This window comes from Herpailurus yagouaroundi, unplaced genomic scaffold (assembly GCF_014898765.1).
Source record: "Herpailurus yagouaroundi ecotype Mexico unplaced genomic scaffold, PumYag 161, whole genome shotgun sequence".
Classification (NCBI taxonomy): Eukaryota; Metazoa; Chordata; class Mammalia; order Carnivora; family Felidae; genus Herpailurus; species Herpailurus yagouaroundi.
The window spans coordinates 15,754,663-15,773,021 of NW_024412402.1; the positions used below are offsets into that span (position 1 = coordinate 15,754,663).

The 18,359-nt window shown below is 36.3% G+C and overlaps 2 protein-coding genes across 2 annotated transcripts; both read right to left on the bottom strand.

Annotated features, from left to right (window-relative positions):
* Positions 1-8,247: 8,247 nt before the first annotated feature.
* On the bottom strand, positions 8,248-9,186 carry LOC121035276 (olfactory receptor 145-like). The gene has a single exon (XM_040482811.1). The coding sequence runs from the start codon at positions 9,181-9,183 to the stop codon at positions 8,248-8,250; it is 936 nt and encodes a 311-aa protein (XP_040338745.1). The 5' UTR covers positions 9,184-9,186.
* A 7,517-nt stretch (positions 9,187-16,703) lies between these two features.
* Positions 16,704-17,642, bottom strand: LOC121035277 (olfactory receptor 8B3-like). The gene has a single exon (XM_040482812.1). It carries the CDS (start codon positions 17,631-17,633, stop codon positions 16,704-16,706), a length of 930 nt encoding a protein of 309 aa, XP_040338746.1. The 5' UTR covers positions 17,634-17,642.
* Positions 17,643-18,359: the final 717 nt, after the last annotated feature.

Below are 18,359 nucleotides of genomic sequence, written 5' to 3' on the forward strand. Positions count from 1 at the left end.
CGCCCCCATACTCCTACTTTTTACACAGAACTATCTAGGGCAGATGTGAATTTGTTGTTTTCTCATACTAGAAAGGTAACATTTAATAACATTTACCGAAATAACTTTTTGTAGGATCTAGAATACAGTGTTATATTATTGGAGAAATCCCACTGTTAAGTTTCCTTTCTACAATGTAACTTCATTCAAGAGACAATAATTAAATTGGCTAGATATCAGAATCTCAAATATTATTGGGAATGAATGTAGCTATCCTTTTGGGCTCTGATAAAGTGGATGTTTTCATCAAGACAATAGAATTCGTAAAGTTCAGTCTTCTGGATAGAGAATAAAGTTTAATTTTTCATCGGAATCAAACACTGTGGAAAGGAGACATTCCTGTAGTTATTACTTTATCCAAAGCAACTGTTATAAAATATCTGTATGACTTTCATCAGAACATAATCTTTGTTAATTTCAAATCTTATACCCTATGATCCTATGGTGACATAAATAGAAAGGCATCTTATTTGGAGGCAGAAGAAAGGGTTTTAAAGCACTTGGTGTAGAGTCTGTGTGACTAGAGCAAGTCATTTACCCTCTCTTAATCTTTCTTCTCTCTTCTAGAAAAAAAAAGTAATTATGAAGATAAAAGGATCTGTACTGAGCTCAAAAAAACCTTAAGTCACTATCTAATTATGTTACTATTTTTAATTGTTTCTTAAAATGATTTATAAAACACTTTCTGAGTTTACTTTGTGTGAATCAGTCCCAAGATTCCCAAAGCAGCAGGCACCCTTATCCAGGAAGCATGATGAGGGGCAGAGTGAATGAGTGTATTCAATGAGAAAAGCAGTGTTTATTCCTGGGTCTCCTCAAGAAGAGTACTCTCTAAGCAACTAGAAAAGCAGAAAACTTTGAAAGTTGTGATTCAAGAAGCAAAGGGTTCAGGAGATTCCTAGGGTTCCTACAGTGACTTTGGAAGAACTGTCAAGAGCTGGGTGCATATTAGTGGCTATGAATAACAGAACATTATGACTTAGATTTAAGAAGAAGCTGTACTGGCAATTATACTAATTCTTTTTTTGCTCTCCTAGGAACAGCTATGGAAGTAGACTGCCCAGATTAGCCCTGGGAGCAACACGAGTTTGGGGTCATTAAATGCTGTCAATACAACCAAACTTGTAGACCTTTCCACATCTAAATATTCTCACCAATTTCTTAAACGTTAATAATGGCTACCAACCCAGCAACTTAGGTTAGACTATTGAGTAATGCATTTGCCAATTATGCCTTTGATTGGACACCACTGAACTAGCAAACTCCACCTTCATAAGAAAGATCTTACAGTTAAGACAACATAATAGATTTCAGGAAAAGGGGTGTTCAAATATTGGGCTCTGTGGAAACTGGCACATTGGAGGTTCTGATAGGAAATACTGAAACCAAAATGCAGATAATGGGAAATCAAATCAAAGGAATTAGGTCATCCAGTGCACCTATGGGCAGAATGTAAATAAATGAGTATGTGTAAAATTCAGGATTACCTTCTCCAGGCAAACTTTTCAAAGAGGTTAATCTGTTTTGCAATGTAAAAATTTTTTTTTTTTGCAGTCATTTAAAAAGTAAATGAATAACGCTCAGAAAATAAGCGAATACAATAGCATAGTGATTAGAGCTTTAATACCACTCTGGAGCCAGTCCACCTAGGATCATATCTTGGCTTTGCCACTGGGAGTTGTGTAACTTTGGGCAAATTATATCACCTATGACTCAATGTCCTCATCTGTAAAACCTATCTCATAGAAATTTTTTTTCAGTTAATGGGGGTTATGTAAAAAAACAAAAACAAAAACGGTACATATTTCGTGCCATGTAACTGATATTATTAATCTATGACCTTGAAGAAGAAATGAGTAGTGCATTTGAATAGAGCCAATCCAAACATGTAGAGCCTTTTTCTCCTCTACCAAGAAGGTGATAGCCACTTACCTTAAGACATTCAAAAACTGGACCCTGATATTATTCGCAAATGTTGAGGTGGGGCTTAGAAATATATAACTAATTCCCAAAGGTTTACAAATCTCTCAAGATTTGGCTCTGTGCCCATTAAATAATTAGGTGAAAACAAACCAAAACAAAACAAATAAATTAGAGCTCTGTATGATCTCAAAAAGATCTCATCAACCAAGGGATTGGTCTCTGTTAGCAAAAATCAATAATAAAATATACTTTGTTCTCTACAACACCATAGAATTTACAAAGTGTTTTGCCAAATATTAGTCTTTTTGGCAATGGGTTTTTTAAATTTTATTTTATTTATTTATTTATTTATTTATTTATTTATTTATTTTTAGTTGAAGCTTGTTCTCTACAATTGATTTTTATTTTTTTTCTTCAATATATGAAATTTATTGTCAAATTGGTTTCCATACAACACCCAGTGCTCATCCCAAAAGGTGCCCTCCTCAATACCTATCACCCACCCCCCATCAACCCTCAGTTTGTTCTCAGTTTTTAACAGTCTCTTATGCTTTGGCTCTCTCCCACTCTAACCTCTTTTTTTTTTTTTTCTCCTTCCCCTCCCCCATGGGTTTCTGTTAAGTTTCTCAAGATCCACATAAGAGTGAAACCATATGGTATCTGTCTTTCTCTGTATGGCTTATTTCACCCAGCAATAGCACTGCTCGGAATTTACCCAAGGGATACAGGAGTACTGATACATAGGGGCACTTGTACCCCAATGTTTATAGCAGCACTCTCAACAATAGCCAAATTGTGGAAAGAGCCTAAATATCCATCAACTGATGAATGGATAAAGAAATTGTGGTTTATATACACAATGGCAATGGGTTTTTTTTAATTAAAAAAATTTTTTTTTTGTTTTTGGTCTGTTGGTGGGAATGCAGACTGGTGCAACCACTCTGGAAAACAGTATGGAGGTTCCTCAAAAAATTTAAAAATAGAACTGCCTATGACTCAGCAATTGCACTACTAGGAATTTATCCAAAGCATTAAAAAATGCTGATTTAAAGGGACACATGCACCCCAATATTTATAGCAGTGCTATCAACAATAGTCAAGTTATGGAAAAAGCCCAAATGTCCACATGTTCATCGACTGCTGAATGGATAAAGAAGATGTGATATATATATATACACATATATATATATGTATATATATATACACACATATGTATATATACATATATATACACATGTGTATATATACATATATGTGTGTGTATTAAATATATGTGTATAATATATATGTATATATATTAAATATACAAATATATAATGGAATATTACTAGGTGATCCAAAAAGAAATAAATCTTGCCATTCACCACAATGTGGGTGGAACTAGAAGTTATTATGTTAATGAAATATGTCAGAGAAAGACAAATATCATGATTTCACTCATATGTGGAATTTAAGAAACAAAACAGATGAACATAGGGGAAGCAAAGGAAACATAAGATAAAAACAGAGAGGGAGGCAAACCATTAAAGACTCTCAAATACAGAGAACAAACTTAGAGTTGCTGGAGGGGGGATGGGTGGGGGAATGGGCCAAATGGGTGATGGGCATTAAGGAGGGCAGTTGTTGGGATGAGTACTGGGTGTTATATGTCAATGATAAATCACTAAATTCTACTTCTGAAACCAATACTATATATATGTTAACTAAGTTTAATTTAAATAAATAAATAAATAAATAACAACAGACATAGAAATAACTTTTAGCTATCATATATATATTAAATAAAAAAATGCCTTCCTCCACTTTCCTCCTTTTATAATATATTTCTAGTAATTTGGAATGGTTAGTGTATTGCCAGACCAATGAAAAATTGAAGAAAGTTCTAGAGTAAGAAAAGAAGTCTCGTTAAAATATAAAATCTATGTGAGTAGATATTTAAATGTCTATTAATAAACAAAAATCATAAATTGATGTCAACAGTGAATGTCATGAGTACACAGTTGTGTTTTATTATTTTAATCATTGGAAATCTATTACAAATGAATTCTTTACAAATGAGTGCGAGAATGCCAGTCTGGTTTGCATACTTAAAATCATTTCAAGATAACATTCTATCAAGTTCCCCCACATTTAGTAAGTAAATCTTCGTCCGCATCTCTGATGATCTCCTTGGAATAAATTCCTAATGCTCAATTGCTGGGTCAAAGGAGTGAAGATGAGTAGGTCTTTTTAATACTGTCATCCAAATAAGTCATAAATTTCATTACTATCACAAGTGTCCAAGGTGCCTTTTGTCTATAATCGCAGCCAGCACTGGATCTATTTTTCAAACCTTTTGTCAACCTGATAAAATAAAATGACATCTCAGTGTTGTTTTAAATTTATATTTTTTGTGTCTACTAAGGTTGAATTTTTTCATGTATTTATTAACCATTTGTACTTTTATCTTAATTGCCTTTTCTTATAAATTGCCCATTTATTTATATTCTGAGAACATTTACCTCTTTCTTATTGATTTGTAAGAATATTTATCATTGGCTCATATTTTGCAATATTCTCCTAATTTTAAACCTGCTTTTTATTATTTTTCAGTATTAGACATTAAAGTTCCAATACATAAGACAAATGTAAATTATAAAGTGTAGTAATGAAATAAAAACCTTGAAACTATAATCCATATAAATAACTAAAATGTAACCAAATATCAGTGAATGTCTGTGCTCTTTTACCCTCTCTTACCCCTCTGCTCTCCCTAGAGATCACTGCTACAGAGAATTTTATGTTTAATGTCCTAGTATTCTTAAGGGTTATACTTTTTAGGTATTTAAGCCATGAAATATATTGCTTACTTTTTCTCCTTTCATGTTTTATAAAATCTCCAGTATAGGAAAGTGGTAAATAGCAGGGTCTGGAGCCAGACATCTTGGGTTCAAAGTTGAGTGCACTCCTTACTAGATGCTTAATCATGCACTGTTAGTTAAGCTCTCTGTTCCACCCTTTCCTCACTTACAAAAGGGGGTTAATAATGGTTTTATATGATATCTACCATATATAAAAGTTGTATTATATTTTATGCATGATCTATTCACTTTGTAGGAATGGGGTCCTCCAGAATATCTAACTAGTTGACCATACAGCAGGAGGTGAAAGTTAGTATCTTTTACATGTTATTGTTATATTTACAGAAGTTTTCACTATTGGGTTAAAAAAGTTTTTTTTTATGGTTTCTTCTGCTTTTACCCTAAGATTACATGATTATTCACATATATTTTCTTTAGATCTTTTATAGTTAAAATTTTTTACTTTCAATTTTTTAGGACGCATAGAATTTATTTTGGTATGTGGACTAATGGATATACCTAAGTCTATTTTTTTCTAAATAGGAAATACATTGTTCTACCACTATTTATTAAAACTCTACATTTCCTTACTGATTTGAAATACTATTTTCATCATATTCTAAATACTTATATGTACATGAGATTATTTCTGAGTTTTCTGTTTTCCCACTGATCTATTATTCTAATACGTTTTAAGTGAGTAAGATAAGCATATGCTACTTCCTTTTTTCCCTCTATTCTTTAACCAAATGCAATTGGGTTTCTGCTTCTACCATTTCCATAAACTTCTCTTGCCAAGTTTGTCAATTCTCAATACAAAGGACATGACCTGATTCTTACTTCTCCCAACCTCTGAACAATAATGAACACTTCTGAACCTTTTTTCCTTCTTGAAATATTTAACTAACTTTCCTGGCACCACAAAATCTCCTGTCCAGTAAGTTTATAAGTGCCACATATTCCCCTGTCCAGAGACAGTTTTAGGATCACAACATGTTACTGGTGGAAAGTTCCAAATCACCATGTATCTACACAATGTCATAATCACTTGAAAAGAATTTTAAAAGTTCATATTCCTGAACCCTGATCACAGATATATTCTTATTGAGTAGGTAGGTCTTATGGAACCAGGAGATCATAATTTTAAATGTTTCCTTAATGATTCTGACACCCACCCAAGTTGTGAATCATTAATCCAGTTCAACCTTGTTGGTATATAAGTCAATAACTGAGACATAATTATCACAAGATTTTTTAAATAGCTGGAGCACTTAGCATAATCCAGCCAAGCCTCTTATTTTGCAGGTTACTAATCTGAGTTTCTGAAGTGAAATGGCATTACCATATGGTGGCAAATCCTGAACTATATCCCATTTACTATAGCTTGAATCCCAAGCACATAGATAACAATCTTCACAACAATTCTTTTAAGTAAATACTGTTATTTTTCTCATTTTAGAGTTGAGGAAACTCTGAAAAAGTTCCTTTTATTAGTAAAGTAATACAATGAGCAAATAACAGAGCTGAAATTAAAACCCAGGTAGTCTGACACCAGAAACTGTGAGCTAACTCTACTTCGCTCTTAGAAATCTGCCCAACTCATGTGTTCCTTCCCCCAATTCATGAATACACACAACCATCTATATAAAACTAAATAAATCTCTGTTTTCCATCACTGTGCTTTAAGAGAAGATGGAAAAGAAAGGCAACGTGAAAGCAAATTATTACAAAACTCATTCTAGGAGAGAGACGTATTAACCATTCTTTGAGTGACTCTTCTCCCCAAACACCCCCTCTTTTTGACTCAAAATGTAAAGCCATATAGCAAGCATTCATTTATTCCGCCATTACTTGCTGAGCCTTTGCTAAGTATGCTAGATACTCTGCTAAGCACTGGAGGTGTAACAGAGAATAAATACACATGGTGCCTTTCTTCACAGGGATGACATATAATCACACAATTACAAAAGCATATGAAAATTATGGCAGGCCTGACGAGTCTACTCTAGGAAATACAAAACAGAGAATTTAAACTTTGTAAGATGGGTGAGATGGCCGTTTCCCTTTAGCTGATATCTGAAGCATGAACAGAAAACAAAGAGGATTGGAAACAAGTAATAAAAGTGTGCTAAATAAATAAATAAATAAATAGATAGATAGATAACCAACCAACCAACCAACCATGGAGGAAGCATGAGCAAAAGTGTATTTTCAAGGAAAGGTAAGCAAAGGAAAACAAGAGAAATCCCCTAAATAGTCTATAACTTCTCAAATGATTTTCTTAATGTTTTAATGAATTCAACTTGGATAAATATATGTCTTTCTTACATACCATACTCCATTGTAGTTAACTGAAAATTTTCCTGCAAATGAGTTTCTTAAAGTTTTCTTGTATCTAAATAAATAGAATCAGACTGTACATTTAAAGGGGGAAAAAAACATGTAGTACAATGGGACCTGTACCTCAAAAGGGTAGGCACAGAATGGTACCAATCTATATCTGAAAGTCATCTAACCCTACCTTTCTGTCCAGAAAAGACTTCCTAGAGGTTCTGGATAACTTCATACCTGAAGGATGGGCAGGCTGAACAACACAGAGGGTGCATGAGGGTGTTCCAGGGTGACAGAATGGCTTGTGGGAAAGTGTGTAAATGAATGAGAATTTATTAAACTTGGGAGAGTTAAGTGTGACTTCAGTAGACTAACAGAAAAAAGGCAGGGAGGAGGGAGTTACAGTGGCAGAAAATCAGGCTGGAGAGGTGATCCTTGTTTGACATAATGTGGAGCTTTGTTTTATACTGAAGACAATTGCAGTGAAAAGAGTAAACTAAGGTAAATGAGATCTTATTGGAAGTATGGAAAGAGCATGCTGGTTGTCATCAGGAGAATGAATTTCGAGGCTAAAAGACAAGAGAGGAAGGGGCTAGTCAGGAGGCTGGTGTCCAGATGAGAAATGATGGTGCCATGAGGAGAACAAGAATTGTCAGCACCTCATAAATTGGGGGTGGAGGAAAAGCAAAGAGAGAGGAATCAAGGAGGACACTAGCTTGAGGTTTGAGCAATTGAGTATTCATGGTGACAGAGATCACAGGAAGAGAAGAAAGTCTGTGAATGTTCCCTCTAAAGTACAGGAGGAAAACACTGGGAAGGAAAAAGAAGAGGGAGGAAGAACAGAAAGGAGAAGGAGAGGAGAGAACATGGTATTAAGCCCCTCACACTACACCACAAATGTTCATTTGCATTAGCTTATTCATCCCAATAACCCTATAAAGTAATAAGATACCCCAATTTGCAGAATTTTTGACTTGGGCATTCTAATTCCAAGTCCAACACTCTTTCTATTATACCGCATTTCTTTCTACATGGAAAAAAAAACTCTATAGAGGAACAAAAACAATTTTAAAATAAAGCTGTATTCTCTTATAATACTTAATACTGCTTGAGCTCAGGAAAATGTTTTTCTATTCAAGCTTTCTTTCAGGGCAACCTTAACCTCCTTGTTCCTGAAGCTATAGATCAGAGGATTGAGCATAGGCACCACAATAGTATAGAACACAGTGGACACTTTCCCCTGGTCCATGGACAAAACAGAAGAAGGATGAAGATACATGAATGCCCCTGACCCAAAGAAAACAGAAACAACAATTATATGTGAGCTACAAGTGCTAAAAGCTTTGGACCTTCCTTCAGTGGAATGCATGCGAAGGACGCTGGTGAGGATGAAAGAGTAAGAGATAATGATAGTGAGACTGGGCACACCCACATCAAAGCCCACAACAATGAGAACTACCAGTTCATTGATGTGAGTGTTTGTGCAGGAGAGCTCCAGAAGGGGGAGGATGTCACACATGTAGTGGTTGATGGTGTTGGCATCACAGAAGGTCAACCTGAGCATGCATCCTGTGTGGGCCCAGGCACCAATAAACACCCCCACATATACAATCACAGCCAGCAGAGAACAGACCTGAGGGGACATGGTGACCGTGTATAACAAGGGCTTGCAAATGGCCACATAGCGATCATAGGCCATTACTGTCAACACGTAACACTCTGCACTGACAAAGAAACAGTAGAAAAAGAGCTGAGTCATGCATCCTGCATAGGAGATGGTGTTCAGCTTTGACACAAAGTTTACCAGCAGTTTTGGGGTAATGACAGAAGAGTAACACAGGTCAATAAAGGATAAATTAAAGAGAAAATAGTACATGGGGGTGTGAAGGTGAGAATTCAGTCCAATTAGAGTGACCAAGCCCAGGTTTCCTGCCACAGTGACAATGTAGATTCCTAGGAAAAGAAAGAACAGAGGCAGCTGGATCTCTGAATATTTGGTTAAACCCACAAGGAAAAACTCAGTGACTAAGGAACTGTTTCCCATATCCATTCTCTTCTGGTAGGATCTGAAAGATAGGAAAGTAGAATCGTATTCGAGGCAGAACCCACATTTCCTATGCAATCCCATGCCCAGTCTACCCTGGACCAACAGATTCTGCTGAGATTTAACTATTCTAGAGGGAGTTGCATATGGCTTCACTCACGCAAGAAAGACAAGTGTATGGGAGGCATCAACATAGTTTCAGGTAACACTGGGAGAAATATTTCAAGAGGAGAAGAAGTGCAGAAATTTCTCATCCTTTCTCTGCTTCAGTTTGTCACTAACACTTTTTATCCCTTTACTTATTCCAGTTTGGCCTTGTTAATCTTTAATCACCACACTTCAGCTACCTGTGCTGGCCACGGATCCAGACTGGACACTGTGTTGGGTAGAAATCAGGAGCACATGCCCATAGTAGAGTTGGGAAAACAGACTCACAGAGACTCTTTGGTTTCACAAGCACACACAGCAAGAAAGTAATTAAGTTAGGAATGGAACCTGGGTTTCCCTCATAAGAAATTCTCTAAGTGGCAGAAGGATTGGAGGCACTGCAAACCCCATAATCTCAGCACTACTTCTAATCTTTACTTTCTTCCCATGCAGACCCTGTAATCATCTGCACCCAGGGCCAGAGCTGGTAAAAGCAGAAAAGCGTATTGCTTTCTATGGTTCTGGATTTTGAAAGACATAAAAAGATAAAGGATTCAATGCTCACTGTTCTTTGCCTAGTGACATCAGAACTTCCTGTGGTTTCCTTTCCAACACTGATCTCTAATAGGAAAGTTCTGCTGCTCTGGGGGGTAATACAGCTGAGCCAAACACTTCCTCCTCCATTTGTGTGGAGGGGCTCAGAGCATTTATAAATCGCAGTCTTTGACTCGCTCTGAGAGTTATTCAGATAAAGATCACTATTTTTAATAATTATTTTGCCCAGAGGTGATCATTAAACTACAAAAAAAGTAATATAAACAGCATTCTCTGTTTCAACATAATAAACTGGAAACATCATATATGTGATCTTATTCTAGCTTGGAGGTCTCAGGGATTTGGTTTAGAGGCTTTCCCAGGAGGCTCTCCATAGCTCAAACCCTTTGGGAAAGACAGATTTATGAAACTGTTTGTACAAAGATGAAGATGCTTATACCCTGGTGTCTTTGGAAGCTCAATATTCTACTCAAAATTGCACATTCTTCTGGGACAAATGAGGTAGAGACCTTTTCTCTCTTTCTCCTAGTGTTTCTTTGGCTATTAGGTACAACTGCTAACCCATAGCTAATAATATTTTAAATACCTATAAAAATTTCACACACACACACACACATATGTGTGTGTGTATATATATATATATATATATATCCTCCCACACATATATATGATTAACATTATGGCATTCATGATCATATAATGCATTCTTTGTAGCTTTTAGACACATCACTTCCTGTTCTTTTTTCTTTCTTTTTTTTTTTTTTTAAATTTTTTTTTTCAACGTTTTTTATTTATTTTTGGGACAGAGAGAGACAGAGCATGAACGGGGGAGGGGCAGAGAGAGAGGGAGACACAGAATCGGAAACAGGCTCCAGGCTCCGAGCCATCAGCCCAGAGCCTGACGCGGGGCTCGAACTTACAGAGCGTGAGATCGTGACCTGGCTGAAGTCGGACGCCCAACCGACTGCGCCACCCAGGCGCCCCATCCTGTTCTTTTTTCTTAGCACTCTCTTTCTTGTCTTAGACTCCTTCAGCCATCACACCCAGTTATTCATGTTTGTAACTTACTGGAACATCTTCCCTTATTTTCCTAATTGCTGATGTATCCAAATAGGTTTATAGGGGCTTTACAACTGATTCCAAACTACATAGTTTTTTTTTTTACCTCTTGCCTTTGTCATTTAATAATACTTCATCAAAATCGCTCCAAAGTTCTGTGTTTGGGCAAGTCATAACTTATCCAACCATACCACATTCATAGAAATCCATAATTTTTCCATTCCTTTACCATCAACAGCAATGGTAAGATAATCATCATCGTGCATTCATCTTTATATACCAGTACTTTTATTTCAATGGGATAAATTCCCAGAATGTTGTCTTTTAATTATATCAGATGGTTTTTCCCAAAAACTGTAATAATTCACATCTCTGCAAGCAATGTCTAAAACGATCTTTTCTTCTCCACTTACATCAATGGACAGAACATCTAAACTGAAAATCGACAAGTAAACAATCACTTTGAATGTCACACTGGACCAAACGGACTTAACAGATATATTCAGAACATTCCATCCTAAAACAGCAGAATACACTTTCTTTTCAAGTGCACACAAAAGATTCTCCAGAATAGATTACATATTAGCCCACAAAACAATCTTCAACAAATTCAAGATCAAAGTCATACTATGTGTCTTTTCTGACCACAATGCTATGAAACTAGAAGTCCACCACAAGAAAAAAATCTGGAAAGCCCACAAATACATGAAGTTTAAAGAACATCCTACTGGGGGTCCTCAATAGATCAGTTGGTTAAGTGTCCAACTCTTGATTTTGGCTCAGGTCATGATCTCACAGTTCATGAGATTGAGTCCCTCATTGGGCTCTGCATTGAGCATGTGGCCTGCTTGGGATTATTTCCCTCCCTTTCTGCCCCCCCCACACCCCATTTGTACATGCACGCTCTTGCTCTCTCTCAAAATAAGTAAATAAGCATTAAAAATAAAGAACATCCTACTAAACAATGAATGGCTCAACCAGGAAATAAAAGAAGAAATTAAAAATAGATGGAAACAAATGAAAACACAATGATCCAAAACCTTTGGATGCAACAAAACTTGTTCTAAGAGGGAAGTTTAAAGCAGTACAAGCCTACCTCAAGAAGCAAGGAAAACCTCAAATAAACAACCTAACCTGACACCTAAAGGAGCTAGAAAAAGAACAACAAACAATATCTAAAACTAGCAGAAGCAAGTAAATAATAAAGATTAGAGCAAAATAAGTAATATGAAAACTAAGAAAAACAATAACTCAATGAAACTGGAAGTTGGTTCTTAAAAAAAACAAATCAATAAAATTGATAAACCTCTAGCCAGACTTATTGAGAAAAACAAAAGGACTCAAATAAAATCACAGATGAAAGAGGAGAAATAACCAATAAATACAAAGGATGATAAGAGAATATTATGAAAAATTATATGCCAACAAATTTGACAGCCTAGAAGAAATGGATAAACTCCTAGAAACATAAAAACTACCAAAACTGAAACAGGTAGAAATTGAAAACTTGAACAGACCCATAACCATCAAAGAAATGGAATCAGTAATCAAAAAACTCCTGACAAACAAAAGTCCTGGGCCAGGTGGCTTCATGGACAGAGTCAACCAAACATTTAAAGAGGAGTTAATACTATCTTTCTTAAACTATCCCAAAATATGGAAAAGGAAGGAAAACTTTCAAATTCATTCTATGAGGCCAGCATTACCCTGATACCAAAACCAGATAAAGGCACCACTAAAAAAGAGAACAACAGGCCAATATCCCTGATGAAAATAGATGCAAAATTTCTCAATAAAACACTAGCAAACCGTATCCAACAACATATTAACTGATGGCTACCAGAGAGATGGGTGGAGTGATGTGTTAAGTAAGTGATAGGGATTAGGAAGTGCACTTGTGATGAGCATCAGTTATTGCAAGGAAGTGTTGAACCACTGTAGTGTATATCTGAAACTAATATAACGTTGTATGTATCTAACTGGAATTTAAATAAAAAACGTATTCATTTTTATTTTTTTTATTTTAGAGGAAGAGAGAAAAAGAGCATGAGTGGAGAGGAAGAGCAGAGAGGGAAAATCTTTTTTTTTAATGTTTCTTTCTATTTGTGAGAGAGAGAGAGCATGAGCAGGGGAGGGGCAGAGAGAGAGGGAGGCACAGAATCTGAGGTAGGCTCCAGGCTCTGAGCTGTCAGCACAGAGCCCGATGTGGGGCTCGAAATCATGAACTAGAAGATCATGACCTGAGCCGAAGTCAGAAGCTTAACCGGCTGAGCCACCCAAGTACCCCAAGGGAGAGAGAAATCTTAAGGAAAGAGAGAGACAGAGAGAGAGAGAGAGAGAGACTCAGTGCAGAGCCCAATGTGGGGGTCAATTCATGACCTGAACTGAAATTAAGAGTCAGACGCTTAACCAACTGAGCCACCAAGCACCCCAAATAAAAAACTTAAAAAAAAAAGTAAGTTGCATCCCATGCCTTAGTTGTTACGCAGTGATCTCATAAAATACAAGACTTGAAGACTGTGTGTGTGTGTGTGTGTATGTGTGTGTGTGTGTGTGTGTGTGTGTGTGTGTGTGCGTGTGTTTGTAGGAAGGCAGTGTAGAGAGAAGGCTGATGGAAATCTATAAATTTGGGGTTCAGAAATTAAAGGAATATAGAACTCAAAACCCCTTTCACTTCTGGGTTTTATCAGCCCTCAACTACAGTACACCCTGATCATTCCAAATTTGATCCTGAGCAGAAATAGCAGCTTGCTTAGAGAAAGTGTCCGCTAAACAAAATTAAGATGTAATCAGAGAACTTTCTTTAACTAGAAGGACCATGTTCCATTAAGCATAGATACTCAAAGTGTGCACACTGACTTAGAAGCAACTCTGTCCTAGTTCACAGGCACAGGCGAATCCCATAGCTTACCTGTTTAATTCCTAGCTGTAAAATTTCAACACAGGTATATATATGTATACATATATATATATATATACACATATATATGTATATATATATGTGTATATATATATATATATATATATATATATATATATACACCCTCTCATTAGTGCCATTCAGCACTGATAACCCAAAAAGAGAATTTTTACATTCAGATAACCCCAAAAGAGCTAAAACTGTTAATGACACTTCATGTTTTACATGTAAAAACACCCTAACTTGATTCCCTTCCTTTGAGAGAAGTCCAAATAGACACATGGAGCTTAAGTTGCTAGCTAAAAGTTACAGCTAAGTTGCTACCTTTGAAACTTTGCCAAACGTAGCTTTTACAAGCTTCATTTAAATTTTTGTTATTTTTCAAAAATAATCTGAAAAAATTGGAAACTATTTTGAAGGAACGTTTATTTTCTCTAAAAATGAAACAAATTTCATTCGTATATTGAGACTTCTCAAATGAAAGATTAGGACCAGGTTTAACATGTAATTGGGGCCACCTCAATTTATCAAATGTGATAACATATGTAACAGAGTGAACACACCTTTGCAATGTCTACAGAAATCCCCGAAGAGCACAGATATTTACTTACGTAGATACACTTCAATCTCAACAAGGAGAACAATTTTATCAAAAGGGACAGTAAATAAATGAAAAAAAGAAAAGAAAAGAAAATACCGACCTGGATCAACCATTTTATATAAATAGAACTTAAGTAAAAATTAAGCATATTAATATTGCAGTCAGGAGATGTGATATGAGTGGTCACGTAAAACATATATTTAAGTTTAGCAACACTAAACATCTAAAACCAAACAAACAAGACAACATGCCAGTCTTGCCAACTTTTACAATGTCTAAATCTTAAGTGGAGATTGGAAAACAAGTAAAATTGAAAACATTATTAAAGTTATCTTTTTAAAAATGTTGATTGATATTGTCACTTGGTTAAGATCACAGAGTTTTAGAGTAAAACTTCTTTGCCTGTTTTCTTAAAAGAAAAGTAATTCAACATCATACTACAGAAAAGACACTGTCATAATTTGATCTATTGACCAAAAATTTCTTTCAAATTATCACTGCTCTCCTAACTACAACTTGAGAGTTTTATACCTTAAATTCATAAGAAGTAGTATATAGAAGCCAACAAAAACCAGGAGTTATTTAGTTGTTCCCATTCCTCAAATCCAGGGGTGAGGGAAGTTAACTTTTTTTTATATCAAATACCTTGAGCTTTTATCCTATCCAAAGAAATCCTGTATTTTCTGTAACGTTGCTAGGGCCTTCCAGAAAGGAGAGGAGAGTCAGAAGAATGGAATTTTATCATGTATCATTTTGCTTTCTGGATTCCTTTTCCCCAATTTGAGTTTTAATTACTACTCACCGCTTTATCTTTTGAAATGCCCTCTCTCCCCTTGGTTCCCCAAATGTTCCATACCTTTTCACCTTCATTCCCCAAACACTACTGATGTATGCTCATTGTGCATTATAAATTTTATGGAAGGTTTATGGACTTTATTTTTACAGCACTGTATCAAGCAGGATTAAAATTGAAATTGAAATGTGGTTTCTACGTCCTGATGACCACTCTCCACACAGAGAGCTCTGATTAATTGGCTATGTTTCTTGTTGAGCCCTGGCCTAATTAATGTTCTGGGCTCCTTTCTTTCCCATACGTTGCTCTGTGAATTACAAGTTCTTGCTAACATCCCAAATTCATTTCATTTTTTTAAGTTTTTATTTAAATTCCAGTTAGTTAACATACAATATAATATTCATTTCAGGTACACGACATTGTGATTAATCACTTCCATACAATACCCGGTGCTCACAAAAGGTGCACTCCCCAATCTCCATCACCAAATTCATTTTACTTAATTTTGCAGAAGTAACATTCCATGTGAGCCAATCATTTCCCAACTGTACCTGCCTGCAAAGCCTCCCCTTTCCCAATGAAAAAAAATCTCATCAAACTGTTTTTCTAAACAAATGAAACAAAGCAATATCCTCCTTGAGAGAAATTCATGTATCATCCTGGAACAAATAACAATCAATTTTCAAATTAGAAATGCTTTCTTATTTTCCATGGTTATGGAAACAAAAAGTAATACAATAAAGTAGAAGCAAAGTATACTACAGAGAGTAATAGACTTGAAATCAGGAGGCTAAGAATTTAGTCTAGACTTTTTCATTCAGAAGAGGGAACTGTAAGACATTAGCCACTCCAAGCTTTACTTTCCAATCCATGTAATAGAAATATTTTGAGAATCTGTTATGTGCAGGGTTGAGCATGCAACGTAAAAAAACCCTTTGTGGAAGGAAGCAAGACACAGTGTTACAGATGCAAAGTCATTTATATTTGACAGTCTATATGGAACCTTCCATCTAAGGTTTAAAGGAGACACATTCTTGTTTAGTTAATGCTGGAAAGATGGGAGTAGAGACACATTGTCCATTTCATGCTGCCAATCTCAAGTGACAGATAAGACATCCTTAATGATAGTATATCATCCTGATGGTTCCTTGATTTGATCATTTGTAGACCAGTCTTCTATTTCCAGAAAGAAAAATAAAAGTTCAAAATGATAAAGAAAAAAACAGATAATATATTTCTTCCTTAATATTACTGCTAAGTGGAAAAGGGGGAGAAGAAAGTGTGCAAATGGTGAAGAGAAACCTACAAAAAGTAAAAATAAATTATTGAGAGAAGACTCAACTCTCCTTCAAAGTGATAAGAAAGAGACAGGATAAGAAGGTTGCCAATAAAATTATTGTAATTACAAACAGAAACTCCCTGTTGCATGACTAACTAGAGACACTGTCTGATCAAAACCTTCTACTTAGAGTTTTTCTCAAAGCAAGTTTAACATCTTTGTTTCTCAAGCTGTAAACTAAAGGGTTCATCATGGGAACTGTATTGGTGTAAAAGATAGATGATATTTTTCCTTCATCCATAGACCCAGCAGAAGATGGTTTAAGATACATAAATGCACCTGATCCAAAGAACAAGGAAACAGCAATTATGTGGGAACTGCAGGTGCTGAACGCTTTGGACCTGCCCTCAGTGGAACCGATGTGGAGTATGCTAGAAAGGATGCAACCATAAGAGACAAAGATGGTGACACTGGGCACAATGATGTTGATGCCCACCACGATGAAAACCACCAGCTCATTCACGTAGGTGCTTGTGCAGGAAAGCTGGAGCACAGGGAGGATGTCACACAAATAATGGTTGATGGTGTTTGCATCACAGAAGGTCAGTCTCAGCATGCTTCCTGTGTGGGCCACAGCACCCGAAAATGCCATCAAATATGAACCAAGCATAAGACAGGAACACACTTTAGGGGACATGACAACATTATACAACAGTGGGTTACAGATGGCCACATAGCGATCATAGGCCATTGATGTCAGCACATAGCATTCAGAAATGGCAAAAAAACAGAAAAAGTAAAGCTGGGTCATGCACCCCCTGTAGGAGATAATATTTTTCTTTGATACGAAGTTAGTCAGCATTTTGGGTGTAAACACAGAAGAATAACAGAAATCTATGAAGGACAAATTGAAGAGAAAAAAGTACATTGGAGTATGTAGGTGTGAATTCAGCCCAATTAGAGTTATCAAGCCCAAATTTCCCAACACAGTGACCACATACATGACTAGAAACAGACAGAACAGGGGGAGCTGGAGATCTGGTAGGTCTGTTAGCCCCACCAGAATGAATGCAGCCACAAAAGAACTGTTTCCAGGAGCCATTCTTCTTTCCCTAAGGGGATCTGTGAGCACAGAAAAATAGGGTTACATTAGGAAACAACTCAGCTCTTCATGCAAGATCTTGTACTAAAGAGAGTGTGTACAATGGGAAAGTCTGAGACTAGCCCAACCTGGACCCATACAATCTATCTTTACCACTATCATGATACTGAGGGATACTGAGTCTCCCTTTATAGCAAAGGGCATCACAAACTTAGCTTAGAGAGGCAAGTACAGTGAACTTGACCTCTAGAAACATGACTGCTGGAAAAACCAAGAGTGAAAGGAGAAGTTGAGAGTAGGACAGAATCACCCTTCTCTGATCTCACCATTTCTTCATTCACTTGACCCTCTACTCACCAGTAAGATTAGAAACAGAATCCTTAGGAACTGAAATGCAGATTGGCCTCAAATGCAGACTGTACTTGATGGAGTGAGAATTAAGAACAGTTTCTAATCTAAATAAGGGACGAGCATCTAGGGGAGGTTGAGTTACTACCCCATGTCACAGAGAAAAAGCCATAAATCCAGAAGAATGAGAGTCCCATCTATGGAGAGGGAGCTTACTGAGATACTGTATCCCCTACATCCCCTGATCTCTGAACATTGTCTTATCTCCCTCGAACACATTCTCCTGTCAGCTTCACCTGAATATCAATACTGCACAAAGTGGGAAAGACAGTGATATATCTCAGGTCTCTGAACTTCCATCTCAAAGCAAGGAATGTG